This window comes from Coffea arabica, chromosome 5c, assembly GCF_036785885.1.
Source record: "Coffea arabica cultivar ET-39 chromosome 5c, Coffea Arabica ET-39 HiFi, whole genome shotgun sequence".
In the NCBI taxonomy this organism is placed as follows: Eukaryota; Viridiplantae; Streptophyta; class Magnoliopsida; order Gentianales; family Rubiaceae; genus Coffea; species Coffea arabica.
This window is the reverse complement of record NC_092319.1, coordinates 37,713,784-37,732,803: the sequence shown is the minus strand read 5'-3', so window position 1 is coordinate 37,732,803 and position 19,020 is coordinate 37,713,784. Positions and strand designations below refer to the sequence as shown.

The following is a 19,020-nucleotide window of genomic DNA, read 5'->3' as shown; positions in this document are numbered from 1 at the left end:
ATGAAAAACAGGAAAGGCTTTGGGCAATCTTGTACCGTGTCTAGAGAGAAATTGATCCCTTGACATTTTAATTACCCAAGGAAGGGGTGGTGTTGATGATTTTCATAGCATACAGAGTTGGAAATCCTATAACTTCCATATTCATCTCTTCATGTGTATACAATTGCCTAATTAGGTGAATATACACATCTCCACAGCCATTGCAGAATGCAAGCATCTTTTCTTTGAAGTGTAGGCATTTCATTTGTTGGCCCCAATCCTTAATTTTCAATACAGTAGCTTCAAGAATGAAACTGCAGTATCATAGATTGCTTTGAAAAGGACACAAAAAATAAAAAATATGTTTTTTTATTAGTCAACATAAAAACTAACACCATGGCTCATCATCAAACATTGGATAGTCAATATGTCAAAAATGCACCCACAAATGGTGGGCATTGCATATAAACATTGCTCCATGTTGAGAGATAGCAATTTTGTTGTTTCCTTTAGTTTTTTTTTTTGAGAGCGGGGCAGGGCCCCCGGCCACCGCAGGGGGGGGGGGGGGGGGGACGGGTGTGTGTGTCACCCTCTTAAACGCCTATAAACAGAATGTGGATATGATCCAAGCGAGAGTCCAAAGTCCCAGAACTCTGAAATAGGTCGAAATCACTTTAACCAAAGCCTTTTTGCCCTTTTACCAAGCGCTGCAGCTTGAATAAAGATGAGATGACTTTGTCTGATCATCAAGATGGTACTACTTCTTGATGACAAACACCATGGCACAGAAATGGAAACTAAGATAAATTGTTGTATTTTAGACAAATTCTTCCAAGGGAACCCAATCGTCTCATAATTTCCAGCATGAGATGTGTATATAGCTAATACGTATTTTACAAACTTTAGAGGTTATATTCACTTAAACATATGCAGTAAATTAGAGGAAACACAATCTTCCACTATGCCATTTAGCCTGCCGTAAAGAACACAGGCCTAGCTGCCTGCTAGAAAGCACAATGTGCAGACACAAATGCAGATCGAAAGTAACTTAACAGTAGCACATTGGCAATTATTTTTTAGCGATTTGTTCTTGCTTATGATATACCACATTGAAGTGTTAGAAGTTTCTGTTTGTAGCATTTATATATACATAATGTTATGGAGATGAGCACAGCCAGCAGTCCATGAAACGACCCGTGAACACATAACAAAGAAAGGATTGCTGATTAAGGTTACATAGCACCTTGATCCAAACAACGAGGTTTAGGCGGCTTCAGCAAATCCAACTCTCATTTTTCCGTAGTCAAATACAGTATGGTATTGACCCATGAAAACATCACCCAGAATCCTGCAGTCCATGGGAACCATTAACAGGAATTAATGGGTATATAATTTTATAGAACTGAGAGTGTTTCCCAGGAAAAAGTCTAAATCAGAAGTACCCAAATCTCAGAAAGCAACTCCTGAAACCCACACCAAGTATGGGAAGCCAGCAATGCAGTTACAAATGAGCTTAATACTTGACTGCTTGCAGAATTTTATATGTCATTCCACTAATGATGGAGGGAATGGAGTGACTAAAAGCTAATCAGCTATTATTTTTAGTGTAGAAGCTGCTCACTGCAGCATATAAACATGCATAGCAGGAGAAGATAAAGATAAGAACATACCATAGAGGTCCACGAGGAGGGAGGACATCCAAAGCTGTAAATCCACTAATGCACTGAGCTGCAGCTCCTTCACCAACTCGAAGAATATACTGAGAGGCCAGAAATGTAAGTTTGACATATGTCATACCAAAAATATCATTGTAAATATTTAGAGAACAAAACAACATTGTGAGGAGTACAAGGCAAATTAACTTTACCATGATACAGAGACCCAGAAAAATAAATCTTCATAACCCTACTTTTGTTATTGTCTACAATAGGACTACTCAATATCCAGCCACATTCTTCCAGATTCTCATGCACTATCTCAAGCTAGTCAACAAGAATTGGCAACTTTTACGCATGCAGTAATCATGTCCAGGTCCTGATCCAATAAGCGCTTCCAAGTTTGATCATAAGTTCCCATTGTACCTCAGTCAAGTGTTACAAATTGCAGACAATATGATCTGAAACTATATGTAGTTAACAGTAGAAAAGTGCGAAAAGTGAGGTTTAGGAAATGGCCATATAAAACGATTGTTCTGTTTTTCTATATTCTTCAGCTGCTCCAAACATTGCAGCTTTGGATACGGAAGTCTGTAACAATATTCTCCCAACCCACTTATTAATGCTTTTAAAAAATTCACGACCATTGTTGCTATAATTCGCTACTATCAAATCCAATGAAATCATGCATAATTGGACCATAATTTTGAGCAGCATGAGCATAATTCTAGACTCTCTTCTTTTCCAGAAAGCCACCTTTGTTAAAGGTTCTTCTAGTACAATACTAAAATCAATTCAGAGATGTCAATTCACTTTCATCTAGAGTTTTTCCAAAAAGCAACTCACATAGTTAACATCTAGTGAACTCATAAAAAATGTAATTTAGTGTATTTCTTACATAAAACTGGTACCAGTCCTGCCAAACGCCACACTAGAAGGTGGGCTTTATTTATATTTCCCCTTCTAAAAAAAAATGCAGGTAAGAACCATATGGGCCAGTAGATTATGACTAAAAGAGTTTTGCGAAAATGATGCTCGTGGCTATAATGATAAATTAAGTATATTCAAAAAGAAATGCTAAAGTTACTAAACAACATTACTCACAAATTCAAAAATAAATAAATAAATAAAATACGAAGTGTTACACTTGACATATGCATAAGGAGTTGCTTTGAGTTCCTTTGAAGTACCCTCATGATTTTTAACTAGCGCATCGCGTATATATCTTAAAGGATATTGATAAGACACAGGATTTGCATAAGAATGTCAATTTAATGTTTGTGCAATTATTTTTGGTCAATTTTTTTTCGTGGAAAATATTGCGCACTCTTCCTCCTCTCATTTTGGAGATCTTACTCATCTTGGATTTGAGTCCATAAATCCATAAAAATTTCAATGAATTTCACAATGATTTAAATCCCGAAGGAATTCATAAGAGTGGAAATAGCTATATCTTTTCTCTTCCAGAAGTTAGTTGCTTAATCGGGAAATATCACCTAGGTGAACAAAATATAGAAAAAGACAGCCTTCAGGTAGTTGCGAGCTGCCCAAAAGGACTACATTGTAGAATAATCAAGCATCACAAGACAGACGGGAAAACATGCTGAATAGCTAAAACAGAAGCAGTGCTGTATATAACCAGAAAAGAATAAGGAGAGTCAAAGAGACAGGTACATGTGATCAATTACCTGCTCAGGAGAAAGCTCAAACGTTTTAGAGCCAATAATGAAAGAAATTTTGGGCATTGAAGCAAGAGCACTGCAATCAACAGCTGACTCCCCCATAGGACTAGGTAGTCGGTCACAAAGCTGCACTCACACATAAGCCAAAAGGTTAAGATCACCAAAAAACTAACAGTCTAAAACAGCATAGATTAGTGCAGGGACTAATTAACCTGATTAATATAGTCCAAGATTTTTTCTTCAGTTTCATTCCGTCTCAGTTGATTTTGCATCCAAACAACTGCCATTTGACATGCCGCGCACATATTATCACACAGACCATCAGATGTCCTGTCAGTCTCATTCTCCACCACGCTTTCAATAAGCATACTGCAGAGACATACCATGGTTGACTCTTATTAAAGTTGAAACACTATATACCCTTTCTGTTTTGGTTCTAAATGATGAAAAACAGATGAACCTTTCTTCTTAAAAACATTCTCTCATTCTTGAATGCCACCAAATCAGAGAAGAACAATGCAACATTCTTAAGCTAAGTGCAACTGTAATCACACAGAAGTTTCCCATAACTTGTGGCTTATTCCACATTCACTAATTTCTACAGTGCATCTCGTGGAATGGCTGTTGCTACAGAGAGTAGCTATGTACTTCTCCAGATAATGTGAAAATTTCATGATTATGTTTTCTTTCCAATGCGTTTTGGCCATCTCTCATTTGCTTAATAGAAGCTAATTATAGCTGTTTCCAATATAAAAAATGAAATTAAACATTCTGATTTGCTTTTTTGCTTTTAGCTTGAAGCTGATATAAAAGTTCATTAAAAAGGCACCTATTTGTTTTTTCAAAAAAATTAATAGCTTTTCCAGGAATCATTATCTTTTTCAGGTTTTAAAAAGTTAACACATACAATTCAGGCTCATAGGATGATCAGATTTGACATCCGTCTCCCATGCTGAACTCGTTTTAGCGATCAAAACAACTACCACAATATCTTGTAGATTCTTCTTCAAATAACAATTAGAACGAGTATTGTCCGTCCTGACCATGCCAGCATTTGAAGGTCAGTAAGATATGAGAGAGAGAGAGAGTTAACATCATTCAAGGATGAAGATGAGAAGATACAAATATAATTACTATTGCCACAAGCTGAATTGCAGCATATACCTGACATCATGAGAACCATCAGACGAGCACAATCCAATTTTCGAGCAGATTTGCTGTGGCTCAGCCTAAAAAAACAGTGTGAGAAAGCAAAGTTTAGGTCTCAAACAAAGAATAGAAAATTGCCAGATTGGAGCAGTAGGCAACATCGTGTATTCAAATTAGACATGTAATACCGTAATCAAACCACTAAAAGAGTTAACAAAACCACAATCACCAAATACATAGCTCTTGTATACCTTAGCCAATAGCATTTCGATTATGGTTTTACCATACTCAGTAACCACAGACTTGCACTCTTGGCTTAAAACTCCAGAAGCTCCAATGGCATGATTAATTTGTGTTATAACAGTCTGAAAATGGATATCCAAAACGTCAAATCACAATTCACGATTTGACTATATGCAGAAGATGCAATAAAAGGGTAAGTGCTGAAGCATACAAACAGGAAACAGGATCAAAATGATGATATAGCACACAAATGAAATACCCAGAAAATAAGAAGTGTATGTCCTTGTTTGCCACATGAATGATTATCAATGTAGTTACTCCCTCCACTCCGTAAGTTATGACCTTTTGAGGACTCAAGGTTTTATTCCACAGTATTGGACTTGTAATGTTTGTTCGTCAATTGTCAAGTTTAAGTGTTTAACACTCATTCAACCTTTTTCGGTTGCATAATAGCTAATGCACTATAGTTGTTAATGGTAAACAAGTCATGTATGTTGAATCACTAGCTTGAAATTCTCTTCCAAACTTCTCCTGCAACCAGATGTGTTAAGTAACTCTATTGTGTACATTCAACGGTCCAGGTCCATGCTAGCCTATTCCATACTTGAACGTTTTAGAACAAGTCGCATTTAGAGCAGAAAAATGCTAGGGTAGAGCGTGGAATTGGGAGAAAAAAATCATTAGACATTTTAACCAAGTGACAAGTAGTTTAGAACAGCCAAAAGAAGAGATGAATGACTCTATCGATGGGACAGAGGGATCATATACTTTTACAAGAAGAAAGTCAAACAGTAGCAGCAGCCCAACATGAACATGGGGCATTAATAAGCAGAACTGGAAGCAATTTTGAAAACTGATTGACAGTTCTGGTTACAGAAATTATAAACAACCCCCAAAATGAAGACAGAACTAGCTGATGAGATTTCCCAAACAACATTTCACTCACAAGATAAAAATAAGAAACACATATATAGAACCTTCCTAGTTCACTTTTTTCGCTTAAATCTTCAACAAAAGAAGTATTCTTAAGTTTTGGTGCATTTTCGTCATCAGAAAAGGAAACATAAAAGGTGCAGAAGTCTTTAAAAACTGACAGAAACGACTCTACACCACACCATTGGATAAAAGAAAAAAATATTTCTCCCTTCTTCCGTGATGAACTACTGGTGGCACAAAGAGTCCAGAAGACTAAAACTACACCCACAAATCTGATTCTTACTGATGCAGTCATGAAAATCAATCCTAAAAGTTAACAAGTCTTGAATTCAAATTTTCAGCCTTCAACAGTTAAATCCATGAGAACAGACTAGTTGAGTTATTACCTCAATTCATTAAGTTGACCAAGAGAGAGTAAAAGAGCTCCAATCAGAATCAAGATTGATACGAAGGCTTTTGCATCTGAGTTTGAAATGGCGCGCACAGAATAAGAATAAAAACTAAATGGTGACTAGGACATTCTTCATCACATATGGCACACACGAAAAGGACTAGACCTCTACTTTTGTGGCTGAGTTATGTACTCCAGCAAACATTCCAAGGATCAACTTAAACAGAAGTTTATAGATTGCACAGATGACACTAGATTTACGCGTCATTACATGCAAAAAAAAAAAAAAAAAAAAAAAACTTAGGATAACTTTAACTGTGACAGTTACTTCCTATGCTGGTACCAGATAAAGTGAACTTCTTGATGCGAACCCGATTCTCCAAGCTCCCGCTCTCAAAGAAACAAATCGATCAGACAGCAGAAGGATCTATCTTGACCAGGCTATGGACGATTGAACGGAAACCGAAACCCTATAAACCCCTTGATTGTGACCTAAGAATAATTCTTACTCACAATAAGCGATAGATAGAACTGCCACAACCAACCGCGATCATTGATTGAAAAGCCAAACTTGAACAAAGGAGACAAGCTTTGTATCAAGGACGCTCCCAAAGGAACAAGAAAGAGAAACTTCTCAACGTTGCATAAGGTTGGCTATTTATAGCCTTACAAGACTCAAAAACCCTAGACCTAGTTGGAAAAACATAAGTTTCCTATTTTGACTTGACAACTTATCTTGACATAACCTTCCAAACTCTAGATATGTTAAATATGCCTTAATAGGCTTACAATCCTCAAATGGACGCTATGAAATAGAAACTAACTTAAAAACTACGAACAATCCTCAAATGGACGCTACGAAATAGAAACTAACTTAAAAACTACGAAAATAGTCTAAAAATAGAAAAACTAATTCGACGAAGACCGGCCCGGGACATCATGCCGGTCATTGTGCCGGACATGACCAGAAGTTCACATTGAAAGAATGAAAATCATGTTTAAATGCAGGGATACTGGATCCACAGACAGATCCACAGCCTGGTCCCTTGCGGATCAGGTCGCGGATCCACTCCTGGCTTCTTTTCCCAACGTTTCCTTTGACAACGATCCATGCCAACATCTACCAAGCCCGAGTACAATATAAACCCTGGTTTGTTAAGGTCTTTTACCTCCTTTTGAGCCCAAACTAACCCTGGAAAAGCCTTATTGATGCTTTGTTCTTCCATGATCCATTCCTTCAATAATCTTGAGTACTCCAAATGATCACGAACTGGAACTTCACATCGTAAACTCTTGAAGGTAGCACACGGATTCCTATCACTTCTCATGCCAGCCAATGTGAGATCTATATTTTTCAGCCATAGAACGATAACATGGGACACATTTTCGTGGAAAAAGAAAGAGAACGAGAAAGGGGAAGAAGAAAGAAGATAGACAACAAACAATCTTTTCGTTTAGATTTTTCCAGACAGCAAGCTGCGATGCTAAATTAAGCAGCAATGCAAATTAGTTATCAAAGCTCAGAATCATTTAAATATTGAGATCAGCTTCACCAGTCATCTAGCTAAACTTGAAAACCATAAGCCCTTCAAAGTCAATAGATATATTTCTTCCAATAGGGAGAAATGACTAATTGATAATTTGGTTTCAAATATTATTGTCCTCCTTAATATCAAGCTTTTAGAGATCAATTTTGGCAGCTAGTTTTGTGATATGCTTATACTCCAGTTCCTAGACCGTAAAATAGGAAAGATAACTTGGGTTAAAAGATATAAGATACATACTGTTGGTCCTGCCAATAAGGAAGTTCCAGAGTCGGCAATTGCTGAACAACCTTCAGCACAAAATCCTGAAATTGAAGATTTGAAGACCGTAACAAGCAACAAGAAATGAATAAGCAACAATTACAATATTATCAATATCTCCTAAGCAAGAAATCTAAAAAATTACCTGTTGTTTCACCACCAATCAGTACATCACCCATATTAAACTGCGAGAATAAGAAACTACACTAAGAACATTCTAGTTTTCAATCATCAATTTCAGGGAAAGAATGGTATAAGAATCAGAAAACCCACCTGCCAATAACCCTTCTGAGTTACATTAACGTAGGCATGGTCACCCTTAAAATGATTAGTATCAACCCCACCAAAAACAATTTCACCCCCTTGTTCCTCTTCAGCTTTGCGATTGAACCAGAATGAAAAAACTGGTTGTTCAACAAGACCCTGTTTCACCATGTTGTACCTAAACAAATGTAACAAAGAAGGAATTGAATTGAGGAAAAAAAAAATTGTATGTGAGATTTATCCAAGACTAAACAAATACTGTTGGTAAACTGGTTATCTACAGAGAGGAATCAAATTTGTCAGTCGAATAGCAACCAGCCAATTAACAGGAGATACACTTATACCTACCAGACGGGAACAGCATTCCCAACTGATATCTCTTGAAATCCTAGTCCAAGGATACCATCAAACTTGGCAGCCAAGAAAGTGATCCCTGGCTCTCTGGTTGCCTCTATGAAATCCTAATGAACAGAAATGTTAATACTGAGTTTCTGATCGTGAAAGAATATTTTAGTTCTGAAATATTATCAGTGAATTTATAATGATGTGAAAATGTTTATTCTGAACTTTACCTGATCCTTTACAATAAGATTGCCAAGCTTGACATGATCTTGGCTAAAAAACCCAGAGATGGATCCAGTGCCATAATGAATTTCAGCAGATTTTCCTGTCAAGAATGATTTACCATATAATTTCAACTATTGAGACAAAAAGTCAATTAAAGCTAACACATGACATCATGTTGCAAAATACTGTTTATGAGAGGCTATGTTTGACAATGCTGAATAAGAATTTTGGCTTATATCCCTAAGATTATTCCTGTTTCTATGAGGGTTCTATCGATAGACAACTTCTAGCCATTCCTAGTAGGAATTTCTTTGTCTACTGTGGATCAAGAAACATTCCAAAGGCCTTGCCAACATAGTTTCACCATTATACACAAAAATGGTGTAATTTATTTCTTTTGTTGTATTATGAACTGCAGATTGAGGAGACGCTTAGAAACCACATGTACCCTAAAAGCGAAAAGAATGTGAACTATAGTAGTCTTTAATACGATGAACTTTCCTAAGAATGGTCAAGAAAAATGCTTAATTGAAGTGAAAACTGCCCTAATATAGAGTTGCTACAATCTTATATGGAGAACAACTTAAAAAATTAATGATCAGGAACAACAGCAAAAGGATGTAAATAACTAATTTCAGATACCATTTTTCTTGTAAGTACTTGAATGGCCTGACTTATACTTTGAATGGAAATAACATGCAACCTGCAGCCAATTATAAAATTCAGGTGACAGAAACAACAGCAAGTATGCAAAGTAAATGGGAAAGAGAAGGGGGGGTGTTGGGTGAAGGAATTGCATTCCGAGGAATCAAAGAATTCCTCGAGATGAAATTACCGAAAAATAACACTTCACAGAGGGCACCCATAGATTAGAACTTCCAGTGTCAAATATCACAGTGAACTTCTGAGGAGGTGTGCCAACACCAATTTCACCATAATATTGCGCATCCATGTAGTTCTTTAAAGCAATAATATCAGTATCAGACTGTACTACATTTCCATGACGACGATTAATTCTTGCAAAACCCCCTTCAGTAAGATCAACATTCCCAGAAAACCGGCTGATCTGATCTAACTTTGTTTTCTTCAGTGCAACTCTAATCAGTTTATCATTTGATGCTGAAAACACAGCAGGGGACAAAAGCAACAACAGTACAAAAGTAACTGCAGTGGCCCCACATTTAGTCCCCATAGTAACACCTAGGATTGAAACACCAAAAACTTAAAAATTAACCTCCAACTTTCAGCAATCCATATCTTGAAACACAAAAGCATTCAAGTAGGAAAAGAGAGTCTATCCAATGTTGTCAAGAGCCCACATGCAAAACTTGTTTTCTCTCTTTACACATTATTTTTCTTGCTATTTTTAGGGCCTGTTTGGATCCTAAATTTTTGTGGAAGACCGAAAAAAAAAGTGCAAAATAAAATTACTGCCTCCACATTTGTCTGGTATATAAGCTAACTAAATCTACGGAGTCCAAATTAAATAGGATCTGTAGAATTCAGAACCTGCTTATGTCTAATTCTAGTATCACTCCATCATTTTAGTCTCAATTCACATTTCTTTCACTTTAACAAACCATATTCTCAGGATAATTACTTTCCTTCAAGAATCATATACTTCCAAGTAGCCCTGCACAAAAGTGAAGCTTTTGACAACATTTTCTTTCCTCATCTTTGAATTAAAAGAAACTTTCCTTAGTGTCTTTCCCAAACTAAAATCCAATAATTCTCCAGTAAACTTAGTCAAGAAACTAAAAAATCACAAAATGAACTCAACCAAAACCAAACATAGATTTATATCCCCAGCAAATTCCCCAAAATTTCGCCCCCATCGTCCCTTTCCTATGCATTATCTCAACTAAAACCGAGAAACCCACTAAAGATTCTGAATTTCCTACCTTATGTAGTAATCAAAAGCACTAAAAAACATGAAAAACTTTAAACCCAGAAACTAAAGTATGCTACTTCCAAAGTCAACCACAACCATATGAACTTTAGCACTAACCACTAGGAAAACTATGATAGAGCAGCATAATCATATGAGTATGGATTCAAGTAAAATAAACAAAATCACATACAAAAAAACTGTTACGGAGAAAGAAAAGGGAAGAAATTTGCTTACTTGATCAGATAATTGGCAGCAATAAAAGGTTGGGAAATCTGAAGAGGGAAGTTGGGAAATGATCCCAAATAAGAAACGTATGTGAAGTCAACGGATAATCAGCTTTCTTGTGGAATGTTAGAGTGAGGAACTGAAGTTACGAAAACTCATGGATAATTGCGTTTGTGGCTTTCCCTTAAATTGCACTGTAGTCCATGAGGTTTGGAATATTTCACATTGAGAAACAAAGAAGTGAAGAACGGTACAATGAGAAATTTCGTTAATACACAAGTTAAGAATTGGAGAAAAAAACATTATTTTGAACTAAATCTATCTTTTGTTTTTGTTTTTGATAATTAAACTAAGGGTGTGTTTCATAAAATTGAAGTCTGGAAATTGAAATATGAAATCTGAAATCTAAAGTGCGAATTTATTAAGTTATTGAATTGTTAAGTACTAAATCTAATACATTTGAGTGTATGTCATATTAAGTGATAAGTGAATTTATCACTTATTTTTTAGAGCAAATTTTGTCTAGAAAATTCATTGTTACTTAATTAATTAATTCAAATGTTTAATTTTTGATTAACAAATGTATCTGAATCTGTTAAAATCTGAATTTATTAAATTTAAATGTTAAATTAGTTTATGAAATGGGTTTAAATCTATCTTATAATAAGAAATGTATATGGGGAACAGTTTATGATGTTTCACCTAGATGTTCAAGTTCTTGACAACTTTAGAGAAGGCTTTTATTTTTGTTTATAATAAGACAAGTTGGAGGTTTTTTTATTTTGGGTGTTCAATTTTAGCAAAAAAAGAAGGCTTGATGCTAGTTTGAAGGATGTTGACAAAACTGGTTACAGGAATAAGTTTTAACTCCAGATTTCATTAAACAAAACCAATTGAAAAATGGTTACACTATAATTTTTCCAATTCTTTTAAAGCAAAAAATTAGTTTATAAAAGACACCAAGTAGGACTGTACGCGAGCCGAGCTTCTCGTGAGCAGCTCGGTCAATGACTAAGTTTGAACTCGGTGTGACCAAATTCGAGCCGAATCTCGAGTAACTCGATTATACATTCAAGTCGAGCTCCAGTCAAGATTAGGCAACTCGTGGCTCAATGAGTAATATAATTTAAATAATATATATGTATTATAATTATAAAATGATCATTATGGGTATAATTTATACTGAAGTTACGTGATACTCTTCTTTATAATAAAATTCCATAATGGTAGAAAAGTAATAACATAATTGTACGTACTGAAAAGAAAAAATGTTGGGAAAAAGCAAAGAAAAGGTGGAAAATTCATCAAAAAATTGTGAAATGCTTCAGTCTCTTCTTCTCTGTTCAAACCACTGAGACTAAAACTTCTAAACCCCCATCTCTATCACTCTCAATCTCTCACTCACCACCGTTGCTCACCGTGTCTGTAAGCCTCCAACGCCATCGCTGCAGAGCTAGTTGACCTCTAGGGATGTTTAGCTAAAATCTAAAGAGTGAAGAAGGAATAGTGAGGTGCCATCAGAGCTGCTATTTGGGTTGATCGCAGACCAGCCACCAGAGCTCATTTGAGTTAGAGGTAAGCTTTTATTTGCCGACTTAACTTCTAGAATTAATTGTTGCTTAGAAAATGTTTGTCAATTAAAGAAAAATTGGGAACTTGAAACAATATTACCAAAGGGTTGAAACCCTAATGCGCGAATTTCTGTGGAATTTGCTAAATGCTACTGTAAATGGTTGATTGTTAGTTGGTTTTGTGGAAGTTTTCTTGAGTTAATTTTACTTTTGTCAATGGCCAGAACCCTAAGGAGATTGGTCACTGTGCATATGAATTTATCTTGATTAATGAGTTAATTTTATCCACAGAAATTTTTTTTTGTTTCTTTCTTGGATCGTTTTAGTTTTTAATGTTAGGAAATTTAGGTAAATTGGCATTTGGCAGGAGGTAGATATGCTGCAAAAACATGGGTTAATTGATCTTAAATTGTCCAAGTGATGAAATGTTTCTACCCAGTACTTTCGGATGGCTTATGTTGTAGGTATATGTATACATTCCACAGATTATATATTACTTGTTAGGGAATAGTTTTAAAATTGTAAGAGTAATTGAAAATCTTGTATTCTTGTATGGCTGACCATCATCAACTAAGGATGTTTTATTAAAGTTGTAATAGTAATTGTAGTATAAAAATTGCAATCTTGTTGACACTTAAGAATTTGCCCAATTTGACACTTAAAAAACCTTTGACAGTTCTTTAGAAGAACCTTTGACTCACTCCCTAGAAAACTGTCAAGAAAATGTAAAGTGGCACTGGACATTTGACGAGTTGCTCAAGATTAAAAGGCAATGCTGAAGGAGTTGGTAAGCTAAATGCACTTGATTTTGGGTAGTTTTTGTGGTGATATGCTGGTAGTAATGAATGTTTGTAGTGGTTGTATGGCTGACACAAGTGTGTATATATATATTTACTTTTTGGGTAAATTGTAGGTACGACAATTAGTCTTCCTGAGGTATCTTCTATCCCACAATTATTCGCTATAGATTTATCTACTCCATTCACGCTGGATACCCCTATCTTTATAAGTAATGATACAACACCAACAGCTGGAGTTCAAGCAATTGCTCCTAACTCAACAACCGGGTCTGTGCCACCTGAAGAGGAAGAAGAAGAACCAGCTGCCCAAAAAAGAGGAGATACACGAGAGGTGATTGAAGCTGAAGATGAATTCCACATTCCTAAAAGAAGTAAAACATCTGAGGCTTGGGATGATTTTGATGAAGTTGAGGAAAATGGATTGTACTACACTATTTGCAAGTATTGCAGGAAAAAATTGTCAAGAGGTAGGACAAAACAAACAAGTAGGATGTGGAGACATCAAAATAGATGTTCAGCCCAAAAAGTAAGCATTAGAAGGCAAAGTAGCAAAACAAACTGAATTTCCAGCCAACTGATAAAACTTTTTCAACTTTGCCACTCCTAAGCGGAAAGTTTGACATGGAGAAAGTTAGATATGTTGTTGCACATGGGGTGCTAATGCACAAGCATCTGTTCACCATATTAGAAGAAGAGGGTTTCAATCTTATGATGAAACGAGCGATGCCAGAGTGGAAGAGAATCTCTTGAGCAATAGCAAAAAATGATTGTATACAAGTATATGAGGTTGAAAAAAATAAGATGAGAAACAAGTTAAAACATGTGGAAAAAGTTAGCATCACAATCGATCTTTGGAAGCCAAAAAATCAAAAGATCGAATACATAGTCATCACCGGGCATTGGGTTGACTATAATTGGAAACTACAAAAGCGAGTTCTGAGTTTTGTGCACATACCACCACCTCATTGAGGAGTTGAGATAGCATCTTCAATTTTCAAAAGTGCGAAAGAGTGGGGCATTGTGTACAAGATTTACTCCATATCAGTTGACAATGCCTTGAACAATGATGTTGCTGTTAGAATATTACCGGATGACATCTCCAGGTCCAAAAAGCTTCCTTGTGATGGAAAATTCTTCCATGTTCGATGCTGTGCACATATTTTGAACCTTGTGATTCAAGATGGCATTTCTGAGATTGTGGACATCACCAAAGCCATTAGGGACTCCATGGAATTTGTGAATCGATTAGAGGGTTGAGCGTTGATGTTTGCTAAGATTACCTAACAACTCTAGATACAAGGAAAAATGTTGCTTTACGATTGCAAGACAACATGGAATGCCACTTTCAAGGTGCTGAATTGTGCCATCAAATTTAAGGATGTTTTTCCCTATTTCCAAGATAGAGAGCAAAGTTACGATTTTTGCCCATTTGCTGAGGATTGGCAAAGGGCAGAAAAGGTTTGTTCAGTCTTGGAAAAATTTTGGGAGTGCACACATATAATTTTTGGCTCAGATTATCCTACCAGCAATTTTTTCCTTCAAGAGTTGGTAAAGATAAAAAAAGTGTTGGATGCTCAAGTTAATGAAGAAGACCCCTTCATTTAGGTCATGGCTCGAAAGATGAAAGTTAAGTTTGACAAGTATTGGGGTGAATGTAATTTGATAGGCTGTGGCAGCCATTTTAGATCCGAGACAGAAAATGAGACTTGTAGACTTCACCTACCCTCAATTGTATTCACCTTCAGAGGCTCCTCATAACATTTCCACCATTCGTCAAGTAATCTTTGAGTTATATGATGAGTATGTTGCTTTAGCATCGAATCCAACTAGAGGGCCAATAGCTTCTGGCTCTTCACAAAGGCAAGTAACAAATGTGACCAAGAAGACTAGATGGGGTGACTTTGATCAATATTGTGATGAAGTCGAGACCAACGAACCCTATAAGCCAAAATTGGTTGATTATTTAGACAAGCCTCACCAAAAAACTGGAGAAGATCTCGATAAATTTGATTGTTTGGAGTGGTGGAAAATTAATCGAATCCCATACCCAGTACTTTCTTGAATGGCCTATGATATCTTGGCCATTCCGATAACTACAGTTGCATCGAAGGGCACATTAAGTGTTGGGACTCGAATAATTGACACCTATTGAGCTGCACTTCGCTCAAATATAGTTCAAGTGTTGATGTGTCCAGGAGATTGGTGTAAGAATCTTCACGGGGTCAAAAAGAAGATGAAGGTCAACTTTATTGTTTTACTACCAAACTTCCATATTTGAGTTATTGACTATAAGTTACTTTATTTTTTTTGGGAAATTGTGCAACTTTTTTGTGTTTTGTCCCCTTTCCTTTTTGTAGGAAGCCAAGACAATCAAAGAATTCGACTTGCCCAAGCTTTGAAGATTTATGCTGCTGTTCATTTCTTCAACCTAAATTAGCTCATAATTTGGAACTTGTTAATTTATAAGACATGTATTTATTATATATTGTGGAGTATATTTATATTTTGGAGTTTCTACCTTTCATTTATAGTTTGAATGACTATTAACGGGAATGTGTGAACAGGATGTTCTTCCAGTTTTTTGAGCCAAGAAGCTCGATTGATTAGATTACTTGACTCAAAGGCTCGATCTCGACTCGATATCTCGACTCGAGCCTTATCAAGTCGAGTCTCGAGCTTTTTAAGCATTTCCTTGAGTCAAGTTCGAGTCCATATTTTCCGACTCGATCGAGTTTGAGCTCAAGTCAAGTATGGTAATATTATAGTACGAGTCAAGCTCGAACATGGCAGTACTCGAGCTCGAGCACATCCCTACATCCTTATACCAAGTAGATAATATCATAGCCATTTCATACTTTGAATCTAGAAATTACAAAGTTATATCCACTAGGAACTTATGATGGCTTTCAAAACTTTCATTTAATTTAGAAATTTAGCTATTTTACATTTAATAGTAAACCAGGCCAAAAGAACTTTTCACATGAAGACCTGGATCTTCGTTCGCTTTAGATTTATAAAAGCTAGTTATTGTAAGTAGGGGCGGAGGCAAATGGAATTGAGGGTAGGCAATTTACCCTCCCCTTCAACTTTGAGAAAATTTTGTTTCAAGTATGGAACTTTTAAAAATTTTCAAGTTGCTCCTTTGTTTGCACCTCCTGAAACATTTGAAATTCTCATGCCTATCGACCTTGCACCCCCAATATTTTTGAAATTATCATTCTTATCTATATTATATTATTATTTCCTTTAAAAAAATTTTTATGTCTCTTTCTTATTTACATTGGCCTTCCTTAATGAATTAAAAATTCTGAATTCTTATGCTATACAAGAGTGTTGGATCTGATTAAGATTAGTTATTGATGTAAATTGAACGATGAGACATTTGACGTTTTCAAATTAACACTACATTATAGCACAACTTTTAGATGTCAAATTATAATTGACATAACGGAAAAAGATATGTTTAAGATAACCGCCTTTTGGTTGTAAATTTTCCATGATTATATATGATGTAGTGTTGAAAATTGAACCCCCTAACCCTAGGGTCTTAGCTTCGCCATGGATAAAAAATGATTATGGTGCATAATCAGAGTCAGCATGCAAAAAAACTAATTTTTGGTAAATTATAGAATTTAGTTTTCATTATTTTAAAAATCTATAATCTTAAAAAAAATTGAGAACAAGCACGAAGCAAGGTAATGTTGTTGTTATTGAATGAAGTTTTAGAAATACTTAATAGACAAGCTATTGGAGTAATAGTTATTACCATCCCAACTGAAAGATATAGAAACATCAAGGATCCTACAACCAACCTACTTAGGAAGCAACAACTAGTCTTTTGGTAAAGGAAAACTAGTTAGAGGGGTAAAACCTAACCTCTATATCAGACAAATATAATTTTTTGTACTCCATAAACACAAGAATTTAATAGGCATTTGAACTTCAATATAAGGGGGTTTGTCAAAATACAATCCAATTTGAAAAAAGGTAATTTACTTCAAAAACTTGACTCTAGAAGATATATTGTTTGCTCATAAGTTCTGAGACCTTAATGAATATAGTCTCTCCATAAGATAGTTGTATTACATAACCGAATTTACAGCTATATACATGTAATGCATGTTGAAGATTGAGATTCAGAGAGTACAACAACAATGGATAGCAGAAGCAATCAACGAAGGAATTAGCATGTGGAACCCAAAATTTAATGTCGAGGATGATGGAGATAGAATTAGCAATCTACCAGAAAGTGTTCTGTGCCACATACTATCCCTTCTTCAAGCCAAGGATGCCGTACGAACCTGTGTTCTAAGCAAAGCTTGGGAATACAAGTGGATAATTTGCCTATACAATCTCAAGTTTGATGATAGTTTAAGCTATACAAATCAGCAAACTAAAAAGAAACTTTTCGCAAATTTTGTTGATAGAACTCTAGCACATTGCACAATGTCTATGGCAAAAGAATTTGAGCTATTATGCAAATTATCTTCCTACGATCCATCTCGTGTGAAATTATGGATCTCAGCTTTGTTATTGCATAATAATTTTGAGAGGCTTCATGTTTCATATCGAGAACATGGCATGCGAAAGTTGGAACTTCCGTGCTATTTTCACACTTGTGATTCTTTAACAGAAGTGAGATTATGCCGTTTCAATCTCAAATTTCCTCCCATTGTTTGTTTGCCAAAGCTCAGAATCTTGCATCTTCGTAAAATTGGATTTCTTAATCGCAATCTTTCATCTTCTTTGAGCCAGTTAGTGTTGTCCTTCCCAGTTCTTGAATCTTTTCACTTGGAAGATTATAAAGGGCTGGATAAAGTAAAGACATTGAAGATAGATGCTCATTTGCTTGCCAACTTCCTGATGTTATCTAACCATTGCAGCACACAAATTAGAACAAATGGTGTAGCCAAGTTGAAAAAGTTTAAATGTAGTGGTCTTCTATTTCACAAGTTTGTTTGGTCAAGTGCATCACCATCAGGGGCAGTTAATATCTCTATCAAGCATACAACTCAAGACAACATTCTTGTGTTGAGGAAATTCATTACTTTTCCAACCTTCAGATTGTTGCAAAAGCTTTCTGCTTCCGTTACAATTCTGGAACTCCCAGCCCATGTAGTTGAGGTCAATGAACAAACATCCTTATTTTATTCTTGCTGGTAAACTAAACCAAGCCTAGAAGTATTTATTTATTTATTTATTAGTTTTATTGGAGTTAGGTTTTTAGTAGTTGTTTGATTTAGAAATTTGTGTTTTATGTGGCAATTTCTTATGCAAGTGATTTCTTTTCCAACAAGTCTGGTAGGTTATAAATAGGGCATTAGTTTAGACTATTTTCTTAAGAGAGTTTAGAAGAATTTGTTAGGTTTTCTATTGTGGTGTGATTTTTTTCATTGTTTGAGATTTCAATAACATTGTGAGTTAATTATTTTTTTCTCTTCCACATATATTTTGAGTGTTTGTTTTATCCCTTCAATTTTGTAACCCTGTATGCATTTATTATTATTAGAACCCTAAAATTGGGGTTCTACAATTGGCATCAGAGCCAGACTACGAGGTTAGTTCTAGGAGTTTCCGCTGTCAGAGAATTAGGGCAAAAAGTTGCCGAAAAGTATTCAATTAATTGAGTTTGACTGCAAAGTTGGTTCTGAAGTGTGTAGTTGGTGAAGAATCCAACCATAAGATTGGTCCAAAATTTGTTAGATTGCTGCAGGTGAAGACAAAGATCAGAGAAGAATCTTGTAAGATTTATTGATTGTTGTGGGTTATCAAATTGAAGGATTTGATTTCTCAATCAACCAGAGAGGCTAGGAAAACCTGATAGAAGGGAGAGAAAATTTATTCAGGTATATGAAATATTAA

At 35.6% G+C, this 19,020-nt stretch overlaps 2 protein-coding genes across 2 annotated transcripts; one reads left to right on the top strand and one right to left on the bottom strand.

Moving 5' to 3' along the window:
• Positions 1-1,023: 1,023 nt before the first annotated feature.
• Positions 1,024-10,980, bottom strand: LOC113690239 (cyprosin-like). Its single transcript, XM_027208075.2, has 14 exons — positions 10,797-10,980; positions 9,507-9,871; positions 9,314-9,374; positions 8,677-8,771; positions 8,453-8,565; positions 8,114-8,282; positions 7,986-8,025; positions 7,820-7,884; positions 4,717-4,830; positions 4,481-4,545; positions 3,529-3,685; positions 3,323-3,442; positions 1,650-1,738; positions 1,024-1,327 (listed from the first exon to the last, which is right to left on the bottom strand). The coding sequence occupies exons 2-14, from the start codon at positions 9,861-9,863 to the stop codon at positions 1,243-1,245; spliced, it is 1,530 nt and encodes a 509-aa protein (XP_027063876.2). The 5' UTR covers positions 9,864-9,871; positions 10,797-10,980; the 3' UTR covers positions 1,024-1,242.
• A 6,297-nt stretch (positions 10,981-17,277) lies between these two features.
• Positions 17,278-18,321, top strand: LOC113689379 (F-box protein At4g09920-like). Its single transcript, XM_027207159.1, has one exon. The coding sequence runs from the start codon at positions 17,278-17,280 to the stop codon at positions 18,319-18,321; it is 1,044 nt and encodes a 347-aa protein (XP_027062960.1).
• Positions 18,322-19,020: the final 699 nt, after the last annotated feature.